Source organism: Carettochelys insculpta, chromosome 7 (genome assembly GCF_033958435.1).
Source record: "Carettochelys insculpta isolate YL-2023 chromosome 7, ASM3395843v1, whole genome shotgun sequence".
Classification (NCBI taxonomy): Eukaryota; Metazoa; Chordata; order Testudines; family Carettochelyidae; genus Carettochelys; species Carettochelys insculpta.
This window is the reverse complement of record NC_134143.1, coordinates 30,140,607-30,163,158: the sequence shown is the minus strand read 5'-3', so window position 1 is coordinate 30,163,158 and position 22,552 is coordinate 30,140,607. Positions and strand designations below refer to the sequence as shown.

The window sequence follows — 22,552 nt, the reverse complement described above, 5'->3', positions numbered from 1 at the left end:
TTGGAAGAAAAGTTCTTCCCTTCCCTATTTCTTTAATTTGTACATTTAAGGCACTTTGTGTATTGTTAGTTTTGCTCCTTCACCTCACACACTCAGTTGTTTTTCCCTTTTATTTACATGTGCCATTCACATAAACCAGAGCGACCTACATTTTTAAAAACCACAAAAACTGGATGAGAGATTTAAAGGCAAGTGTAGTACAAATTTCACTTATATTTCTAATTTTCTGGATTTTAAAGTTATGCCCCTTTAAAAACACAACATATAAAACTGTAATTTTCTAGACAGTATTATATCCAACATGTGTAGCATTGTTCTGTCTTCGTCCTCTGTGAGAGTCCATTTCAGGGGGCTCTATTCATCAAGTTGTCAGTATCTTAAAAAAGTAATAAAAATGAATTACTTCCAGCTCCATATGATGGCAGATGATCTTCATTAAAAAGATATCATATATCACAAGTTGGAATAAATGAATTAAGACCAATTCAATTCAAGATCACTAAAAACATGATCATATTCATTAGCAGCTGTTTTTCTTCGTCTTCTGTTAGCATTTATATCTCAGAAACATGTACCGTGTGTTTTCTTAAAGCAACGTAGATGAAAGTGCACTGCGACCAAGGCTAATAGAAAGCTTGTCATCCTATCTTTATCTATTTCCGAAATGGTTCTATAATAGACACATGGGGACTTGTGCATGCATAGGGAAAGAATAAGCCATTTTGTATAAGGCTATGTCTACATTAGCCCCCGCCTTTCAAAAGGGGGATGTTAATGAGAAACTTTGGGGTATTCATGGTAGCACCTCATTAGCATATCCCATGGTAGCACCTCATTAGCATCCCCCTTTCGAAAGGCGGGGGTCTAGTGTAGTATGTTAAAATATATATTTGCATCGTTCGTGTAATATGACGTTTACTGTATTAGACACAAATAAACCAGAAGCATTTAGTCACTGCTTACTTTTTGTTTAGTGTAGACTGAACTGATTTTACAGAGTTCAGCTCTCATTGGTTCCCTTTTCCGGCACAGACAGCCCATGTCTACACTAGCGAGTTCCTTTGAAATGTTTTTTGAAAGAAGGGGCTCTTTCGAAATATCCTGCGGAGTGCCTACACACAAAAAGCATTCTTTCAAAATTAAACTGAAATAATGCAGCAGTCCTATCAAAAGTCCTTTTCCACTCTTGTTTCAGGAAGAATGCCTTCTTTCAAAAGCTTCTTTTTGAAAGACAATGTGTGTAGACGTTCCATGGGCCCTTTTTCCCCTGGAAAGAGCAGTCCTTGTGGCACCTGATTTTTCAATCCCTAGCCCCTTCCTTTGAAAGAGCTGAGAGCTGTGTGGATGCTCTATTTTGAAAAAGATCACTCTTTTGATCTGATTTTTTGTGTGTGGATGCGCTCTTCAGAAAGAAGTTCTTCAGAAGAGATCTTCCAGACCCTTCTTTCAAAAGACCACTGTAATAAAGATGCAGCCATAGAGTATACTTAGGGGCTGGGTCTACATGGCACGGCTTTCCCAGCAGGTCCATGCTAACGAGCAGCCTCAAAATTGCAAATGGATGCTCATTAGCATAGCCAGGTGACAGCTCAGTCTCAGCAGAGGGGGTGCCAGCAGTAAAGAGGCCTTGTGCCCCAGAAGGTATAAGGGGCTGGCGACAGAGGGGCTTTTTGCCAGTGGGGCAGATCCACATGGCCTATTTACTACGGCACCCCCTCTGCCAAGGCCAAACTCTCACGCAGCTATGCTCATGAGCCACAGGACAATGCTAATGAGCAGCTGTTTGCAATTTCGAGGCTGCTCGTTAGCATGGACCTGCTGGGAAAGCTGCACCATGTAGACCCAGCCAGGGTGTTTATAAATAAACGTGTGAACAAACAATCACAAAGGACACACATGTAGTTGTAATACTCACTTAGCACTTTTTGTATTATTGTTGACTCTTGTATGAATTCTGGATTGCTTTCACAGCCTCTTCCTTTATCATCTCCATCAATGTAGAAAACTTCAGCAGTGGTTCAAAGGGTAACCTTGGCTGTGTAGAAACCTAGTAACAAGACCAGGGACTGTATTTCTTCTTCAGCTGTTATTCTGTGGGCAGGTTCCTGACCTTTCCACTTCTATCTGTATTTTTAACAGCAGCTATCCCTGACAATATGATGCCATATTCAGTGTTTATTTCTTCTGGCCTGAGCACTCATTTTACAAAAGTGTGATTGTAAACATTTCCTCACGGTGAAACAGGGTATGTTATACACAAAATGGGTCAGAAATACTATTATGTAGGTAAAAGAACAACAGACTCTCTCACCGCTCCATTGAAAATGTAAGTGAGTGCCTCAACAGGTACCATGTGTCTAAACAGGTAACAAGTCCTCTTGTATGTTTTCCATTTACTTCAATAGGAAGGTGTCATGCAATGTGTGCAAGGGAAATTGTAAATGCTCTCTCTTTGGATTTATACAGCTACTTCCACAAACACATATTACTTTTGCCTTCAAATGAGTATTTGTACAGATGTGCAAAAAAAATCTAAACTATTACGAAAAACAAAGTATTAATCCCAGGAAAAATAATTTTGAAATCATTCTTTACATAAGATGGTAGTAATAAGAAACAAAAACAGTAAATTCATCAAAGTAAACAAAATCACCAGCAGCGTACCTGTACACACACACACACAAAATATATGAAGTTAATGTTTATTATAGAGCAAACTATTTCTAGCAAGCAAATACCTTCCAATTTTGACATATTTATTTTCTACCAGCTAGGGTACTATCATTAAGAAAGTGACAGCCCCAACAACTTTAATCTGAAAGATGTTTTAAATTGATAAATCCACATTTTCCTTAAACACTCATGCAGTTATACTTACAAGAACTAAATTAATTAATATGTAAAAAAAAAATTAAGAATACAAATTGCAATATTCTTTCTTAAAACAAAGAAACCTACAAATTCTCCTTTAAAGGAAGTGTACATCACTATTATGGTCAAAATCACATTGCATGGAAACTTCTTAAAATAAAATTAAATAATAATTTACTATCAAGTGTCACTTGGTGGATTCATACATCTGCCTTTAATGATTAAACAAAACCTTGGTATTATAATTCAACATATACATATTACTGCTGTAATGTTTATTATGGCAATTCAAATGCCATCAATTGAAAAAGGAGGATCAAAAAAGCTATTGTAACAGAGTATCAGGTTTCTACTATACCCACACATTTAGACTGGAAATTATGTATATTTCATTTTGGAAAAAGTTTATTGCAGCTGATAAAAAGGGACCCAGTGTTATATTTATTACATATAGTAAAAAACAATATCTGTAACTTTTAGAAAAATGACACACATACCCAGAAACACACTACTTGATATAAATCAATAACAAATCTTACCAAATACAAATTCAGTGACCATGCACTAGAAGTGTAAAGTAGAAGACCAGAAGTACAGGATAAAACTGTACAACTACTTCAGCAGAGATCAAAGCAAAAATGCACTTTCCAGGGCAATGCCCAACATGATAGTATTCATGACAATACTTCCTCAAACTATCAACAAATAAGATTTTCCATTAAAAATCAAGCATGAAAAAATGGTGCATAAATCTGCAAGGAAGAAAAGGACCAACACACAGCATCATGCTACATAGCAACCTGCCACCAAATCAGAACAGACAAATGGAAAGGAGATAAAATTTTCAACACACTGTGAATCCCTACACTGGGCAGATATTCAGTACAATATATCTTCCTCTGACAGAGGCTGAACTTCTGTTCTTTTGCACTTTAACTACACTGATGTAACTTGTCATGCTGGATATTATAGAACTGAATAACAATTAATTGAAAGGCATCAGTGCCACTGAGAGGGAGAAAAAAATCACACTACAATCAAACATTTTCTACAAAGAAATCAAGTTATAATTCTGAATGTCTATTGAGCTACAAGAAGCAACTGAAATTGAAAATTAACACACGATTATGATTTAATGAAACATGTTAGTTTCATAATGGATTCATCCATTTAATGAATGGAAGGTGGAGCTTTTATTGCTATTGTACCACCACAATTACTATTATAAAAGATGCAAGAGGTGTTTTAAAATGCACATTCAACTGCTACCGCATTAAAACAGACCCCTGAGGTTAGCCACATTTGCAAGTCAAATACAATTCAAAAACTCTGTTCTTTTGTTAATCTTAGCATTTTATTTAATGTTGTATCTCCGAATATGTTATAGTACTTGCAAACCATATATATGTGATATAGGTTAAATTTTCATTTTAAAATACCCTGATTTATAAAATTACATTTTACTGTACAGTATTGTACTTTTACCAAATTCCTCATGTTCCAAAGCTTTTGAAAATGTATGATTGGTGAAATAATGCTTAAATAATTTTTACTCTTCACTGTACCATGTAGGATAAAAAATAAACAGCATGTTTACTTAAGTTCTTACTCTCCTCTGCTACTATTTTGCAGTTTTACAATAAAAGAATTCCTGCATAACTATTTCTATATAACTTTCAGCAATGATATAATTCTTACTTCACACATCTCAAATTTCTGTACTCATCAAACATATATGATAAAAATACTCTTTTATTCTACGTATATAAATATTAAGCTATGACTAAATGAAATATTTGAATTAATCTTCAACACATTGAAAGAAGATAAGCTTTGTAACCTGCAGACTTGTGCAGCCTCAAATATGTACATAATATACAGAATAGAAAGAAAAGAAAACCTTCTATGCTTAAAATGAGCTAATCCTCCGAAAATCTGGAAAGAGCGGATTTCCAGCAGTTAACTCTCTGAGTTCCTATTCCAAGTGACAATAAAATACCGCTTAAAATGGGGAGGGGGAGAGGAGGGAAGTATTATTAAAGCAATGATTGGTTACCTTTAAAACTCTTTGCTTTCTCCTCTGAGGCCTTTTGTTTTCAGTTAGCACCTAAAAAACATCAAATTGCAGAATAAGGTTTAACTTTAAAAAAATCAAAGCCCCAATTTTATGAGAAAACTGTAATACTGTAAATACCCATAATGCTTTATATGCAGCACTTGTACTGATGGAGACTTTACACTGTAAAGTCCCTGCAACCAAAACAAAAGGCTGTGCTATAAAAACGTAACAGGGAGAGACCCTTTCCCCCACTGAAAAGTCTGCCTTAATTAGGCTCCGCATTCTTCACAGCAAAAACCCACGAGGTGGCCATCTTGCTTCCTTCTGCAGAGGAACCCTCTACAGTGCAGCACTTCTCGAGGCTGACAGTTTGGGGGTATTATTATCATGGTGTTTGAAGGCAGCAGCCCCTGCCTGCCAACGCTGGGGACGTGCTGGGCATGCCTCTCGCCCAAAGAGCTCCAGAGCGGGCCCAGCCAATGGCAAGGCGAGGCCAGCCGCTCCGAACGGAGCTTCCCTGCCTAGCCCTTCCTGAACAAAGGGTCTCCTATGTGGGCTCCGCTCTGAGGAGAGGACACGAGCAGGCTCAAGCTGCGACATGGATTCGCGGCGGCGGCGGATTGGGCCCCGCGCGGCGCGCGCGCGCGCTGCAGAGGCTGAGCTCGCTTCCCCGGCGCGGCTCAGCGACGCGACCGAAGCGGGGCGGGGGGGTCCGCGACAAGAGGTCCTGGGCGGCTCGCGCGTGCGGATGAGGCTAAGGGGAGCCGGACGGCGATTCGGCTCAGCTCCCGGTGCCGGGGCACAGACAATGGGCCCTGCTGCCGCCCCTGTCAGGTACGGTGCAGTATGAGGCCAGGCTACGTACGGGCGCTGGACCAGCCGCTCCGTGTAGCAGGATGGCTGTTGTTGCGGGGGCTCAGGGGGACGCGCGTGTATTGGCTCGCGCCCCACTCCCCCTCCCCAGGCCTGGCGGCGCCACCCACCGCCCTCGCGCTTCGCACGGTGCTGAATTGTTTATTTCCTCGGACTTTGTGACGGGAGAAGCCCCGCAGGACCAGCTCACAGCCAGCCCGGACCCCAGGGCGCCTCCCTTGCGGGCACGACCGCTGTTAGTCCGCTGCGTCCACTTTCCCCTTCGGAGGGGCTCTAATGAGGAAAACCCTCCCGGGGTAGTCCAGGAAAAGAACTTGATTAAGTGCGCTAAGGCGCAAGTTTTCACGTGAGTCCTACCAACAGCCAGGGAAAGGTGCAGAGTAGCTTTGCCCTTCCCTCTCCAACCCCCTCCCCCCATTTAACAGAAATCTGTTTTTTCCCCCTTTCATCAAAGGGAATCGTGTATTGCATGAAAATAGGCCCACATTTAAAACCCACTGAAATCTGGAAAAGACTGATTGATGGCACAGGACGGGGTGAGGAACCACCCCCCCCCCCCCGCACTTATGCCAAGAGCAGCAGGAGAGCTGATTGTCATCGGCATGGTAGGAGGGAGCTCAGCCCCACCCCCATGCAGCCCAGAGCTTAGTCAAAACCATGCTGGCTGTAGATTAACAAAAGAACAGCTAATGCTACCAACCACCATCTAAATGGTAAAGCTCTGCATCTTTAGTTATTAATGAAACTGTTGTAAGTAGGACAACTAGTGCCTTTAAAGTGTATCACTGGCACTTAGCCTGAACATAGAGGTCAAAACGTCAAATTTCTATACTCCACCTTGAAAAGGTTGTTGATCTGGAGAGACTAGAGCTTTGGAGCAGACTAGATGTCATCAGGCCAAGCCTGATATTTACAATTACTGTTTACTTAAAACTTCACTTTAGAATTTTCATAGCGGGTGTCTCAGCCACATAATTGCCTGTATATTGGTACAGTGCCCTGTAAGTAGAAAGGAAATTCATATCTGATAGCATTTGCAGCTGAGGACTACCCATATTTTGCATGTGCAATTGAACAACATACAAATCTAAGCACAGGTATGTCTAGATACATACTTGATTGTGGGTGTAAATTAAGCAGATACAGGAGTAAATATGGAGATTTGCACCCACAATCCATTGTGAAATGTATCAGGTATTGTTCCCATTTGTTTATTGCATATTAGCTACTTCAATACTAATTTGTTTTGAAAAGTTATGATATTGAAGATATGCTTTAGGACTGGGTCAGATAAAAGCACTCAGCCTTAATGTTCTATTAAAATACATGTGGTTTAGCTAAGCTCTATAAAATTATAAAGAAGAATATATACCTATTCAGTGGTTTAATTGTGACACCCTCAATGTTCTAAGATAGGGTCCAGCAAAAATATATTTTTCTATTTTTGTTTAAAACCACTTTTTCATGTGTTTAATTCAGGTAATCAGATTAATTTGCCTGTACAGCAAGAAATAGAATTTATACAGTATAAGATTAACCAGAAGTATTTTTCTTCGATTAAAAAAGTTACCGATTATTATTAGAAATAATATGTGATTGTTCCGGCTAGACAAAAAGAAAGAAATATTCTATTTTGCCCTGGTTTGTTTCCTATGGCTATATGTACACAAGAAGCCTCTGTCAACAGAAGTCATTGTGGGAAGGGGTTCCCCAGCAAAATTTCTGTTCACAGATTGCATCCACACATAAAAGCAGATTGACAGAGCTATCCACTCTATGGACAGAGAGCAGCCAGACTGCCCAGCCCTCTCTAGACAGAACAGCTGACTGGTGATGGAAGCCCTGTATGTTGACAAAAGAGCCCTGAAGCATCTACACAGCTGTTTTGTTCACAGAATACGGTCAAGAGAGACATTATACCTGAACAGGGAGAGGTACAATGCGGCCGATGGATGTGCCGGGTTTTGTCAGCAAATTGTTGACAAAGTGCATTTTGCATGTAGACACTCTGTGGTTTTTCCCAACAGAAACCCAGTTTTGCTGGGAAAAGCCTCTCGTGAAGACATAGCCTATGTGTATTTGAGAGTTGTTGGGGGTACAGTTAGTGCTGGTCTTCCTCATTTAGTCAGTTTCACCAGTTTGTGTGGGTCTTTACACATTCCTTTCTTGTTATGTTAAACAAAACAAAACAAAAAATAGAAAAAAATGGCAGAGGGTTAAGGGCAGGCTCAATGTTCAAACTATTTTAAGTCATTCTTTGAAAATAATTAGATATCAAGTTCTCTTTAATGAACACCCTCTCACCTTCCACACTCAAAACCACATAGAATACCAAGCTAGCGTAAATAATTTTGCATATACAATACATGCCAAATCAAAGAAACTTACACAACTGTCTCACTTTGTCATTTGAGCCTGCTACTTATACCACTATTTACAATACAGCTGAATTTTGCTTCATTGATCCAATAACAGGCACATAGAGACTCAACAGACACAAAAAAACCTAATGAATGAAAACAACCTTTTTTAGTAGAGGATAATTGTGAAATAACTTAAAATAGCTGTACTACATGCTGAAATAATTCAGCAATTTGTATTAGAATGAAAACCAAGCAAATATTAAAAAGGTACCTAACCATCATACTTTTCATATTATAAAGTTTCAGTAACATATATTGGGAGATTTGTTAAATATAAAACTTACTCATGCATCTGACGAAGCGGGTCTTTGCCCACGAAAGCTTATGCTCCAAAATATCTGTTAGTTTATAAGTTGCCACATGACTTCTTGTTGTTATAAAACTTACTGCATTTTAGAAGTTTAATATAGCATTAAAATATTATCTTTTATCCTTTGAGATTCTTTCCTTTATACTACCAGATTGCAACAAAATGTAATGAATCCTCCAGAATAATGTGTATTTCATAAAATCCAGCTGTGCTACACATAGAATGTATGAACTTGATCCCACAATTTTAACTAGATTTTCATGATGTCACAGCCATACAAGATCTATTAAATTCCTCAAGGTAACGTATTGCTGAAAGTTTGTGAATTTTATTTCTAAGTGACATATTGTTTTCAAATCTTATATTCCCAACTGTGTTCAAATTATTTAAAGTAATGGACTAGTAACTAATACTGTCTCCAAATGCTCAGCTGAGTCTCTCTGGGTTAGTTATGCATGCAAAAACATCACTCCTCAGTCACAGTCTACGAAGTGGATCTTGTCTCCAAAGATAAATCCATATACAGTATTAAGAACCATCATTTCATTGTGCTAAGCAATGACAGCCAACCTTTGCATTGTGTCTTTCATGGCATTTCCTGAAGTCATTCCACATAAAGACTTCATTGACTTCAATATGCATTTTGTGAATGGTAACAGATAATACTAGCGTTTTGTTGAATTGGAACTAGAAGGGAGAAACCTTTCTTGAGGGAAAACATCTTGCAAAAATGTAGTTTAAGGATGAGAACAGCTGTCTGCACACACCCCAATGAATCTCCTCAAAAAACTAATGCTCCACCTATATGAGGGACATATTTAGGACTCCTTGGCTGTGTCTACACGTGCCCCAAACTTCGAAATGGCCATGCAAATGGCCATTTCGAAGTTTACTAATGAAGTGCTGAAATGCATATTCAGCGCTTCATTAGCATGCGGGCGGCCGCGGCGCTTCGAAATTGACGCGCCTTGCCGCCGCGCGTCGCGTCCAGACGGGGCTCCTTTTCGAAAGGACCCCGCCTACTTCGAAGTCCCCTTATTCCCCATGGGAAAAAATTGACGCGGCGGAAAAAATTCCCATGGGGAATAAGGGGACTTCGAAGTAGGCGGGGTCCTTTCGAAAAGGAGCCCCATCTGGACGCGACGCGCGGCGGCAAGGCGCGTCAATTTCGAAGCGCCGCGGCCGCCCGCATGCTAATGAAGCGCTGAATATGCATTTCAGCGCTTCATTAGTAAACTTCGAAATGGCCATTTCGAAGTTTGGGGCACGTGTAGACGTAGCCCTTGGAACCAGCAATCTACTGAAACTATCCTGATTACATTTTAAAAAGTTCTGTTATTTTCTACACCATGAACAGTCCTAAAGGCCTTTCTCACAGCCTTCTACTTCTACTTCTACTTGAAAAACAAAGCCTACTCTCAAAGCAGTCTTAAACCCTTTGCCAGCCAGGGATTCCTTTCTGAGAAGCTAACAATTCCTACTTTATCTCAAAAACAACTTTTAGCCATTACAAGATACTGCTTTCTCTCCCCCACCGTCCACCTCACCACTCCACACCTCTACACTCTTAGACCCTGAAAGATATTTATATTTCATATAAACAGTATTTTTGTTTTTCAGTTTTGTGTTATAGCAGGAACTGTGATTTACAAATATTCCAAATAAGAGTCACTGTATTTCATTCAAATACATAAGAATATATCCAATGATGTATTTTCAAAGGTCAGGAGTACACATTTTGCTCAATCTAGTCTTCTGTAACTTTACAAGGTGAAAAGTATTTCTTGCTATCTATCTGAAGAGGCCTTTTAGGATGTAGTTTTAAAACAACTGGATACGCACAGTACAAAACATACTCCTTTTTTTTTCCCCTAAAAGTACACCAAAAAATGAAACTGCTGAAACAGAAGAACCTAAACAGAGATGTAATTAAGAAGGCAAAGAGGGGGACTTTTTTTTTAAAAAAAAAAAAAAGGCAGCAGTATCAAGACAGGAATGCAAAGAGGTCAGACTATTGAAGGAAAAAAAAAAGCAGCATGTGTAGCCTGGAAAAAAATGTCAGAAAAGCTAAAATTCATCTTTTCCTTGACCCTGCCTCTGCTGAAATCCTTTTGCATGCTTTAATCAAATTCCCTCTTGCAATACTCTCTTTATGGTCTTTTGCAGTCTATGGTCAATAAACATAAGAAAAAGCACAATGTTGCTGCTATATTACAGTTTTGCTGCAGAAAGCGGGGTTTTTCCCCATACTCCAGCCTCTTAGGCGGCTTCTTATTTATTGATCTACAAATCAAGCTCTAAACTGGCCTTTCCGCAACTTGTTTATTTCTTTTTAAAGTGCATATTTACTAAACCTTATTCACAGTAAGCTGAGTCCAGCAATTTAATGTTTTAATTTTATTCCCCATCCCAATAGTGTTGTGTGTGTATGTGCGTGCACATGTGCATGCATGTACACCCACACATAAAAACCCCTCATCACATCCATCCACTAGCTGTTTGCCTAATCTGAAGTCCTAGCACTGACATGTCCATAAATCTTGTAAATCATGAGATAGAGACATACAACAGAAGTTTTCCCAAGGCACTACCATCAATTCTAAACTCATGCTTGAGGCAAGGGGCAAAATTGGCTTTGCTCTACCTTTCTATCTCCTATGCTCCAGCCTAAGAAAGACTGAAAATATCCTATTTTTGCCCTACACCAGAGATGGGAGGAATAACATGGCATAAAGGCACCCATGCCGAATTTATACCAACAAAGCACTCTGCATCACGGGAATCCTCAATTTTACCTTCAGGGTTGGTTTAAAAGCCCTTTCACATTTCAGAAGCTCAAAGGGACCTTAAAAGGGTCTGAAAATCTGGCCCAGAGATTTGATTGTCATTTATTATTTTTTCCCCATCTCTCTTTTTTACACTGAGAAATAACACATGAAAGGTGGAATTTTTCCCCCGCCACAACAAAACATTGTTTAGAATATTTTTGTTGAAACATTAGAAGTTTCATGAAAAAAATCATTTTTTTTTTAATTTTAAACTCACCTATACCTGTGAGGTACAAAGAAGATATAGCCCTGCAAATCCACAAATATCGACGAACCATTTCTGTTGATTGCAGATTAGATCTGGATACAAAATTTGTATCCATGTAGGGCTTTAGTGGTGGGATCAGCTGATCAGGACAGGCTGCTAGTGGACAGAGGATAAAAGAGAAAAGACAGGGGAGGAGAGCTTCAGAAAGTAGAAGGTTTTAAGGAAGCTAGGAGTAGAGAACAGAAACTTGTGACTGTAATCAGGGCTTTTTTTCTGCTGAAATGCCCTGGAACAGCATTCCAGCACTTTTTTCAAAAACCAGCAGGGTGGCTCTCTACAAGCGGCATGTGGCTTTGTAAGAGCCATTTGCAGCTCCCAGTACAGCTGCGTCTGGCCGACTCCTCCTCCAATCCCTCCCCACTGTGGGGGAGGTGGCTAAGCCACCCAGGGGTGGTTTGGGCCCCACATGGGAAGGGGTTAAGCCGTCAGGTGGAATGAAGCCACTGGGCAGGGTCTTGGGCTGCGGGGTGCAGTGGGGGGGAAGGGGCGCAGTTTGGGGCTTGCATTCTGCCACCCTTTTTCCTAGGGAAAGAAAGCACTGACTGTGATGATTGAGAACATATACCACCAAGGAGGTACTCTTTCCTGGCTACTCAGCCAGGTATTCTGAGATACATGAGTCAATGGGACAGGAAATTAAGAAAGGAGAGACAGAGATGGAGAACACAGTTGGAACATGAAACCTTGGGCTTTTGTTGCATTTTTGTTGGTATATTATGTATCACCAATAAGTTTTTCCTAGAATTCCAAATATATATCAAGCACAAAAAACCCAGGCATTTGCAACTGGTATTCCATAATGTGATAAGATGATCCTGTCCCACCCTCAGACCTTCTGCTTAAATCTTTATTGCACCCTCCGGTCCTGATTACTTTACCTGTCTTGGGACTGCTTTTCCACACTGGCAAAGTAACCAGATTTGTAGCACACTAAAAATTATTCCCACCTCTGGTTATATGAATACATGTGATATGAGCTACAGAAACACTCGCTCACTCTACTCTACAAGATTTATATAACCTGGCACAGTATATTCAATTGGTATGGTCAAATTTTATCTAATATGTTGTCCAAATGTACACAACGGCTACTGTTTTTATGCATTTTGCAAATGGTCTTCAAATCTTATGACGGTATATTGTTTCTGGCTTACCTCAAAAGGTAGCATTATTGGAGGTGGTGGCTTTTTCAGTTCTTCACATTTTCTCTTTTTGCATATCCTGTGACTGGTTTTGCGTTTTCTGCAACAGCTACATTCCTCACAATTAGTTTTCCGCAGACAAGGTTCACATACCCCACACCGTCTTCGTTTCTTTTTTTCTAACATAGGGAGCAAAGATGAATAGGAGAGAGGGTAACTGTAAACTGGGTTTGTAAACGAAGATGGATCTGATGCATCGATGCTATTGCTCTTGTTGTCCTGAACTGTCGGGTTTACTCCAACACTTCCTGATAGCGATGAAGAATCCTTACACTGGAGTTTTGAATCAGTCGGTGAATGTACATTTATATCTGTGTCAGAGGTAAGAGTGGAGCTTCCTACGTTTGAGGACAACCCTGTAGCAGAGCCGTCAGAGGAAACTTCAGAATTTTCTTTGAAGACTGTTTTTGTAGCTAATGTGCTTTTTTCTGTGTTTGATGATGAAATAGGGACATAAACTGAGTCCAGAACTAAAGTTTCTGCACCAATGTGTTTAACAGGCTGCTGCACTGCAAGATTAACTGGTTTATAAATGGTGACTATATTTTTGGTGTCTGATTCAAAATCATCTCTTTTATAGCAAAAGTCAGAATTTGAATCAGATTCATTAGTAGGCTTAAAATCCAAGTTTGTTTTTACATGGGATTCTGTAAATGAGCCTGAATCTTCTAAATGGCCTTTTGGGTGTAACTTGGAGGTGATTATAGAGTCAGAATGAGAAAGTGCTGGGATAAGCTCAGAATTCTGAGCAAAACTTTTATCTGAGTTATCTGTATTGATCTTACTAGATGTCCACCCACAGGGCGGCACTTCACACTCCCCCTCCTCCAGCAACACTTCTGGACTGCGACTGTTTGAAGTGGAGGCATTTGATTCAGGTGTCCCTATTTTTTTATCTTGACTATCACATTTAATGGAGGGCTCAATATCTGTATCACTTGGAATTTTGAGAGGTGTTAATTTATTTTGTGCTGAATCTTGTTTCAAAAACCTTTCAGCAGTTTCAACTTTTTCTTCTTCCAAAAGAGTAAGGGTTTCTTGCTCGTATGTGTCCCTTTTTTCTAATCTTTTCTGTGCTGTAACTTTCTTGGATTTTGTAATGACTGTGGTTTGGGACAGCTTATGGGAGAGTGATCTGCTCCGAAGAGACATTGTAAAGCCATTGAAATTTAAAGAATCCTGGTTATGAAAGAGACTATTATCTGTTTTCTCCATATTTACCCAAGATGTTCCAGATAAGGCTTTAGTTACACTACTCCTGAGAAATCTATCTGATGAGCTCAAAGGTGGTTTCTTTTCTTCTTGCTTTTTCTTTACATCATTTTTTTCTTGCATAGGCCTCTTGCATTTTCCAGAGCTCACAGTCTTTTTGGAGGTTGTCTTGGCTTTCTTTTTCACTTGGCTACATTTCTTTTTTCCTTCACTAGTTTTCCTTTTGCCTAACTCTTCCTTTTTGATTAATCTGGAAGGTCTGGCGTGGTGAGCCATATCTGTCAAGTAGTGGAAATGCAAAAGGAATGGTGGAAAAGATCATGAGCTCTTGAAGGAACTTTTCATTTCAACAGAAAATTGCATATTCTTCTTGCTGTTCTCTGTCATAATACAGAATTGAATCTGAAATTAAAAAAAAAAGTTTAAGGTCAGATGAAATCATAAAACTGTAAAATGTATATAAAATTTCAGTTAAAGCTATATATATAAAAGCCTGAGACCAAAATTGGAATTTGAGTTTTATCAAATATTAACATCGTATTAATGTAGCACCCTTTTAATTTGCATATACTCTATAGTCCTTTCAAAGTGCGCATCTTGCTAATGTGGGGAAAAAAACAAAAAGGCCAGGGGAATTTCACACTTTATTGACTCGTTATTTGTACACTAATATAAAAAAAAAAAAGAAGCGTAAGTTCATTTGAATTGGATTCAGGATAATTAATAGCCCTTCTCCCAAATATAATTCAGGACAAGAGTGCTCATGATTAAATGTGGCTGCACAAAGAATTAAGACCCACCTCTACAAGGCCTCGTAGGAATTACTTATATCAAACCTCGGGAACAGATCACCTAATACACATATCTAGCCACTCCAACCAAGTAGCCAGAGGGTTCTACTGCTTCACTACCCACATGCTGGTCAGGCAAAAATTGCAAGAGGTAACCTGCATCCTTGGAAGGCTTATTACAAGTCGCTATTTCTCCCCTGATCAGGAAAAGACCAGAAGAGGAAATGGAATTCTGAGTAACAATTTACCTATTAAGTGCTAAGCCTAAAGCATACAATCTTGCTGTCAGTGGCCGTGTCTACACTAGCCCCAAACTTCGAAATGGCCACGCAAATGGCCATGTCAAAGTTTACTAATGAAGCGCTGAATATGCATTTGTGGCATGCATTTGGTGGCAATAACCATAATTACTGTGCAGTATTAACCAGTGCCTACATAATATATTTATGTGACACTGGCTGTGTCTACACTAGCCTCAAACTTCGAAATGACCACGCAAATGGCCATTTCAAAGTTTACTAATGAAGCGCTGAAATGCATATTCAGCGCTTCATTAGCATGCAGGCGGCCGTGGCGCTTCGAAATTGATGCGGCTCACTGCCGCGCAGCTCGTCCCAACAGGGCTCCTTTTCGAAAGGACCCCACGTACTTCGAAGTCCCCTTATTCCCATCTGCTCATGGGAATAAGGGGACTTCTAAGTAGGCAGGGTCCTTTCGAAAAGGAGCCCCATCTGGATGAGCCATGCGGCGGCGAGCCGCATCAATTTCGAAGTGCTGTGGCCGCCCGCATGCTAATGAAGAGCTGAATATGCATTTCAGCGCTTCATTAGTAAACTTTGAAATGGCCATTTGCGTGGTCATTTCGAAGTTTGAGGCTAGTGTAGACACAGCCAGTGTCACATAAATATATTATGTAGGCACTGGTTAATACTGCACAGTAATTATGGTTATTGCCACCAATATGCAATAGAAGGCTTATCCTGTCTTTCCAATCCCCCTTCATCTTTAAATTTAAGGAACTCCTAGTCTCAAGTTTTCTGTAGTAAATGCACATCTTATTTTCAGATTAGAACTGTTTATAGGACACAAAGTATATGTTTTACATGGAAAAAAGGTATTTGATTTTTTTCCGCGTCCCCTTTGAATTAGGGATGTAAAATCTCATTTAAGTGGTTAACTTATTAAATTGGGGGGGCGGGATGGGAAGGGCGCTCCAGTCCAGCAGGGCTGGCAGTTGGAGGCTGCTCTGGCTTGGCTGGAGTGTTTGCCACCTGCAGTGCTCCTGGGGATAAAGTTGACAACAGCTGCTCAAGCCAGGCTGGGGAGCCCCTATCCAGGATGTTTCCAGGGCTGCTTCAGCTGGGCTGGAGAGCCCCTGCCTGTGATGCTCCTGGGCTCGGCCCACCATGGACCAGGACTGCTCCAGCCAGGTTGGAGCAACCCTCTGCCCCCAGTGGATCCTATATGGCTAGAGCAGCCCCCACCAGTTAACCAGAACCAGTAAGTCTCATCCAGTTAGGGTTAACCAGTAACATCCCTAATCTGAATAGTAACTTATTGTGGATATTGAAAAATTCATACATCCATATTTTAAACCACTGGTTTTCTCAACGGTTTCTTATTTGCGGACTCCTAAAAATTTCAGATTGAGGCATGGGCCCACTTAGAAACCTGTCTGTGTATATAGTGGCATTCTGTTCAGTCAAAACAAAAAAGCAGTAAAGTAGCACTTTAAAGACTAACAAAATAATTTATAGGTGAGCTTTCGTGGGACATAAATTATTTTGTTAGGCCATTTCTACACAGGATACATGGAGCAAAAGATGCTAATGAGGCGCGAATGCAGAAGCCCCCCCCAGGGCTGCACTTCTACACGGCATTTTGGAGTCCAGAAGAACGGTCTTCTGGACTCCAAATCACGTGACGTTATGCTAATGAGGTGTGAGGAATTTGCATCCGCGCCTCATTAGCATCTTTTGCTCTGTGTATTAGCATGCCACTTCTGAAGGAAGTGGCCTGTGTAGAAACAGCCTTAGTCTTTAAAGTGCTACTTTACTGCTTTTTTGTTTAGATAGTTTATAGACTAGCATGGCTTTCCCTCTGTTTCTGTTCCGTCAGTTTTCTATGTCTTTTACACCCCATAGATGCAGTCCATGGACCCCCAGAGGTCCATGAACTAACTACAGGTTGCAAGTCATTTTTAAAATAGTTTTCTGGATTTATTTTTGCCCACTGATTTTCCTCAGGAAGCTTTTGGCAACTGTAAGGAAGACATGGATGAGAGAAGAGGAGAATTACAATGGTCAGCAGGTGGCCAGAGCAGCTGATCTCACCAACAGCTAGGAACTTTTATGACTTTGGAACTCATCCCCTCCTCCGAGGATGTTTTGCAGTTAGATCATGATGGCAGGAAGAGCACCCCTGGTGAGCTCTCATTTTTAATTATGCTACAAGGGGGTTAAGGCAACTGGGTGTGATCTGTGGCAGGTGCTGTGCCCACACAGCCCAGACTCTCATTGCACAAGCTCTCAGACACTAATTCTTCTCATGAGGTTTTTGGGGAGGCCTGACTTATTCCGACCTCCATGATAAGATACCTTTCCATGCCAAGCCACCAGTAAGTAATCTGGCATCATTGCACCACAGGGCAGTGCAACACACTGACCAGCCTTGTGCCCACATTCAGTCAGCATGAGTTCCTTATCAGTGTTTGTTATTCTAAGGAGACCGATATTTCTTTTTGCAACCTGGAGAAAGGAGCATTAAGCTACTGTATGATAGCACAAGCTGCTCTGCCAAGCCTGGACCACACCTCTCCTTTCCCTGGGCTGCTGGGGGAAGTGAAATATTTACTCTCTCGGCGGAGTGGGGAATAGAAGCACACAGTGACTGCAAGAGAAGAAAGCCCTAATAGCACAAGCTTCGCTGCCATGTTTGCCCCCTCTAGCCCCCCTCCCCACACACACACCTACCTCCCTTCCTTTCCCCAGTTCTCTGAGGGAGGAAAAGGCTCAACTGCCCCACCAAAGCAGGGAAGCGAAGCACGTGGCAACTGCTACTTCCACAGTCCCTAAGCCCTGCCACCCCCCAACACTCACTGGCAGCATGCACAGCTGCAGAAAATGCTTTTTGCAAATCACAGGGTTGAAAGCATTTCCCCAATCTGCACCTTACCATGTCTGGAAGCAAACTGAGTCAAGCAGGTCCCTTAAGATTTCTGTGTGGTATCTGCTGCACAGAGGACACTTAAAAGCCGAAATTTGTCCATGCACAGACTTCACCCCTATTATGTTCCACAGAAGTTCTTTCATAAAATTCTTTTTGTATGTTGTTAATCTTATCTCATCTACAGTAAATGTATCTCCTTATTGTCTGTCCCTCACTTACGTTTTGTTGCAGTGTGCTCAACAGTGGGCTCTTTGACCACCACTTGTCCCCATTCCTCCCCTACTCCCAGCTGTTAGACTGGAACAGATGTGCAAGATAAAATTAATGTGGGAAGATATGTTCATAAAGCACATGGAACCCATCCACATGGACAGGGTACAGTTAAATGTGTGGAGGAGAACCACCCTGGAGGAGAGGTGAGCTGATAGGAAGAAAGGACAGCAGATTGTGAGGTGAAGAGAAAGCACAAAGAGCATGAACTGGAGACCCACGAGGAGATGTTGGAGCTGATGAGGCAACAAGGAGGTCCTGAGATGCATGGTACTGCAGATCCCCAGTGGAGCCCACACAGAATCACGAGCCCTCCTCACCCCGTTCCCTAACCTCCCCACACTGGCACCCTGGGGAGGGGAAAGAGGAAAAGTGGGGAGGGGAGTCAAGAACAAACTTGCATTCCACTCCCAGGGACACTTCTGAGAATAGAAGGTTGACGTTCCCCACCTGTGATGGCAAAGTGCCCTTGGTTCCTCCCCTGAAGCCCTGTCATGACCTCCTTTAGTGTCCCCTGAATAAAAATGATTAAGCTGGCAAAACCAGTATCTCTACTGCTAATGTTGCATGTGGGGGTGGCAGTGGGGGAGGAGATTTACAGACAGGCACACATCATTCTGGGGGGAACTCCTTAAGAGCAACAGACATTACTGTTATTTCGCTGTCTGGTCATTCACAAAGATGTTTTTCAAAGCCTCCCTGATTAGAAATGCCCTTTACTGTGCTCTCCTTATTGCCCTGGTGTCTGGCTGCTCATAAGTACAGGCCAGGTAATCTGCCTCTGCCCTTCAGCCTGGCAGTAAATTTTCCTCCTTGCTCTCACATAAAATATGAAGCACACATTAGGCTGCCACCATGAGGGGAATGTTGCTTTTGCTGAAGTCTAACCAAGTCAGGAGGCTCCTGAACCTGGCTTTTAAATGGCCAAATGCACATTCTACTACTATTCTGCATCTGCTCTGCCTGTAATTGAACTGCTCCTTGCTGCATCCTGGGTACCTGTGTGTGGTTTCATGAACCAAGGAAACAAGAGGTAAGCCCAAAAACAGAATGGCATCTCCACATCTCCTGTGGTGATTTTCTGGTCTGGAAAGAAAGTCCCATTCTGCAGCTTTCTAAACAGATCAGAGTTCTTAAAGATATGTGCATCATGCCTCTTTCTCAACCATCCCATGTTCATGTCAGTGAAATGACCCTTGTGATCCACTAACGCCTGCAACATGATGGAGAAGTACCCTTTGTGGTTTATGTCCTCTGTGGCAAGGTGGTCTGGTGCCAGGATAGGGATGTGAGTTCAATCTGTGAAGAAACTCCATCACAGAAAAATCATCCACTATGTCCTGCACATTTCTGAGAGTCACTGTCTTTCACAGCAAAAGGGTACTGATTGCGTTGGCTACCTGGATCACAGCAACCCCCTCTGTAGATAATCCCACTCTGAATTAATTGGCCGCTGCCTGATAGCTGTCCTGTATTGCAAGCTTCCACATGGCTACTGCCACACGCTTCTGAACCATCAGAGCATGTCTGACTTTGGTAAGGCAACACTTTAGGGTGAGGGAAAGCAACTTGCAAAGTTCCATGGAAGTGGCCTTACATATGTGGAAGTTTTGTAGCCACTGCTGATCATCCCATACCCTGCAGAACAATGCAGTCCCACCACTCCAAGCTCGTTTTACGGCACCAGAACTGGTGCTCTGCTGTTTACAAAGCATCGAGTGCAGCCAGCATCTCCCCATTCCTCCTCTCCAGAGTTTCACGTACGTGTATGTCCCTGTCTTCCTTAGAGTCTTCATACCTCTGAAGGCTGCTTACCTTCTGCACATATGAGCACCTCATACGCTGTGCTGCAGTTATACTTGCCACAGCAGTTTGAAGCTGTATGGGTTCCATGTAAGCTTTGCAATGGCGTCTGCATGGGTATGAAAAAAGAGGTCAAACACTTCTTGCCGTTTCTTTCCACAGGGAGGGAGGGAGAGCAAGACAGGTGCACTATGGAATGCTGATGACACACACCTAGAATCACCCACAGCACATTTTCGGACACTGGGACAGAAATCCACAATGCAACAGGACTGTATTTACTGTGGGATAGGTACCGACAGTGCAGTTTACTAAGTTGAAGCTAGCAACCCTAATGGGGACACACTCCATCGACTTTATGTACCAGTGTGGACATGCACCCTCAACTTTACAAAACTGGATGCTACAAAAATCTACCTTAACACAGTTGACCTAATTTCATAATATAGACATGCCCTCAGGGAAGAAACATAGTCCATCACCAACCACCTGGGCCCTAACTCTGCATGGTATTGTGCATGGGTACAACTGACTGACTGTGCAATACACAATGCAAGAGAAGGTGAGCCTGAAAAGCTCAAAAACCCAACCTATGAGAACCAGTATCAAGAATTCACCCTTTTCCTGCAGAGGGGCAGTATGTAAGGGATGTATGCAGTGTCACAGGCACCTCCAGCTCACCCCCCTCGTCCCCCGCACCTGCATTCTTGGTCAGCGCTGTGTTGCTTCCGGTAAGTGTGGGGGCAGTCCCACCCCTCTCCTGGAGCAGTGCAGTCCAAGAGCAGAGTAAATTTGCTCTAGCTACACTGCTGTAGGGCTATGCTGCTCTAGGAGAAGAGCTGGAGCACCCCTATATTCTCCAGCAGCAGCATAGTGCTTCTGGAGGCAAAGACGAGCAGGGGCAGGGTAGGGGTGAAAGTAGGGGCTGAGGAGGGGCATGTGTCTGGTATACCCCCAGAGGCCACCAGTTCCCACTGCTTCTGCACATCTCATACTTCTCTACAACTCCACAATACTGACGTTCTACGGTAAAAAATATTAGCCTTTCAATAAGCCAAAACTCCTCTAAGAAGAGGAGAGAAAAATTAGGACTGAGTGAGCTTACAGGCTGTCAGGTACTACACTGTTTTGAGTGCAGTTATGTGAAAACAAAGAAAAAAAATCTACATTTGTAAATTCAACTTTCACGGTAAAGAAACTACACAACAGTATTTGTATGAGATGAATTGAAATGCTCTTACCTTTTTACAATGCAAATATTTGTAAAAAATTTCAAATGAGTAGTGTGCACATTATATCATGTTATAATTGAAATAAGCATTAGAAAATATGCAGAATATCCAAAAATATTTAAATATTATTCTGTTGTTTAACATTGCAATAAAACAGCCATTAATCACAGTTTATTTTTTTTTAATTGTTTAGCAACCCTACTTTCAACCCAGTCTTAATAAAAACAACCTCAGTTAAATAGTGTGAAAATTACAAGCTAAGGTCAGCACTGTTTAGGTAACACGAACCTTAATATTTATTTAATAGCTATTAACCAGAAACATCCCAGTAAACAGCAACCAAATATGCTCTGCTCTGCCCTTGAAAAGGAACATTCAAAATAACTATAAAGTCTAAATAAATGTTACATATTTATCCTGTAGCTCTTAGAATGGCACATAAATAGTGTAGGGATCAGGACAGCTGCCTGAACTATCCAAAGAGCACCTATGGGGTATGTGAATGAGGAGACTAAGCAGCACAGGAGCTTTTTGAAAGGCTCAGAGGGCAACAGACAGAAACAGAAGGGGGAGACAAAAACAAAGCATATAATGGCTGCATTTTTCAAAATTTTGTGATCTCACATTCAAGATGTAGAAAAGGTACAGACACTTCAACAATAGCAGTTTCTACAGTTGTCTATTAAAAGGTATTCTGCACTACTTTAGCAAAGTTTGAGATCCCGCTTTATATAACAAACAAAAGTACAAGCTCAAATGTAAACTTCAGCTGGCTAGCTCTACAAGTCGACTGGGAAAGCTTTAGAGGAAGAAGTATGTATTAATATATGGAGGAAGTAGTATTTTTTATTATTTACCCCTTTATAAGGCCTGAGCTACACTGATAAACTTTACCAGCATAGCTGTGTGGATAAGGAACCTGATTTTTACTGATATACCAATACAAGCTCTAGTCTAGCTGCAATTCCAGTGGTCTAAGCATTTTTTTTACTGGTTTGTGTCCATTCAGAGTTAGGGCCCAGGTGGGATTTGGAGTTTGCTACTTGCATGATGATAGTAAAGATAAAGCAGCAAAATGTCTAAGTACATACAAGGCATAAGTGGCTACCTTCCCTATTCCTCTGCAACCAGTCAAAGCTGGCTGGATATACTGAGGGAGAGGGCATGATACCCTAGCATGTTTAGTAGCCAATATCCCCCATACATATACATGCAGTTTGTTTTTCTAAAAAGCCTGCAGGT

At 41.4% G+C, this 22,552-nt stretch overlaps 1 protein-coding gene and 1 long non-coding RNA gene across 6 annotated transcripts in view; one reads left to right on the top strand and one right to left on the bottom strand.

The window, feature by feature from the left end:
- TET1 (tet methylcytosine dioxygenase 1) overlaps positions 1 to 22,552 on the bottom strand; it is a 123,455-nt gene that overhangs the window by 91,490 nt on the left and 9,413 nt on the right. The window contains exons 2-3 of one of the 2 annotated variants that reach the window (XM_075000226.1): positions 12,787 to 14,448; positions 4,928 to 4,978 (exon numbers count right to left, since the gene is read on the bottom strand). In XM_075000226.1, the coding sequence (XP_074856327.1) occupies positions 4,928 to 4,978; positions 12,787 to 14,322 (1,587 nt within the window). In that variant the 5' untranslated portion in view covers positions 14,323 to 14,448. Of the gene's footprint in view, positions 1 to 4,927; positions 4,979 to 12,786; positions 14,655 to 22,552 lie in introns of those variants that run through there. The other variant, XM_075000227.1, reaches the window with a different exon arrangement.
- LOC142016082 (uncharacterized) lies at positions 5,625 to 21,464 on the top strand. 4 transcript variants are annotated; one of them, XR_012646288.1, is made up of 5 exons: positions 5,625 to 5,764; positions 12,963 to 13,156; positions 13,637 to 13,712; positions 17,084 to 17,261; positions 18,237 to 21,464. It is a non-coding gene; the product is annotated as an uncharacterized LOC142016082 (long non-coding RNA). The 4 variants fall into 4 exon arrangements; XR_012646289.1 differs by having other exon boundaries at positions 13,623 to 13,712; XR_012646290.1 differs by lacking the exon at positions 12,963 to 13,156.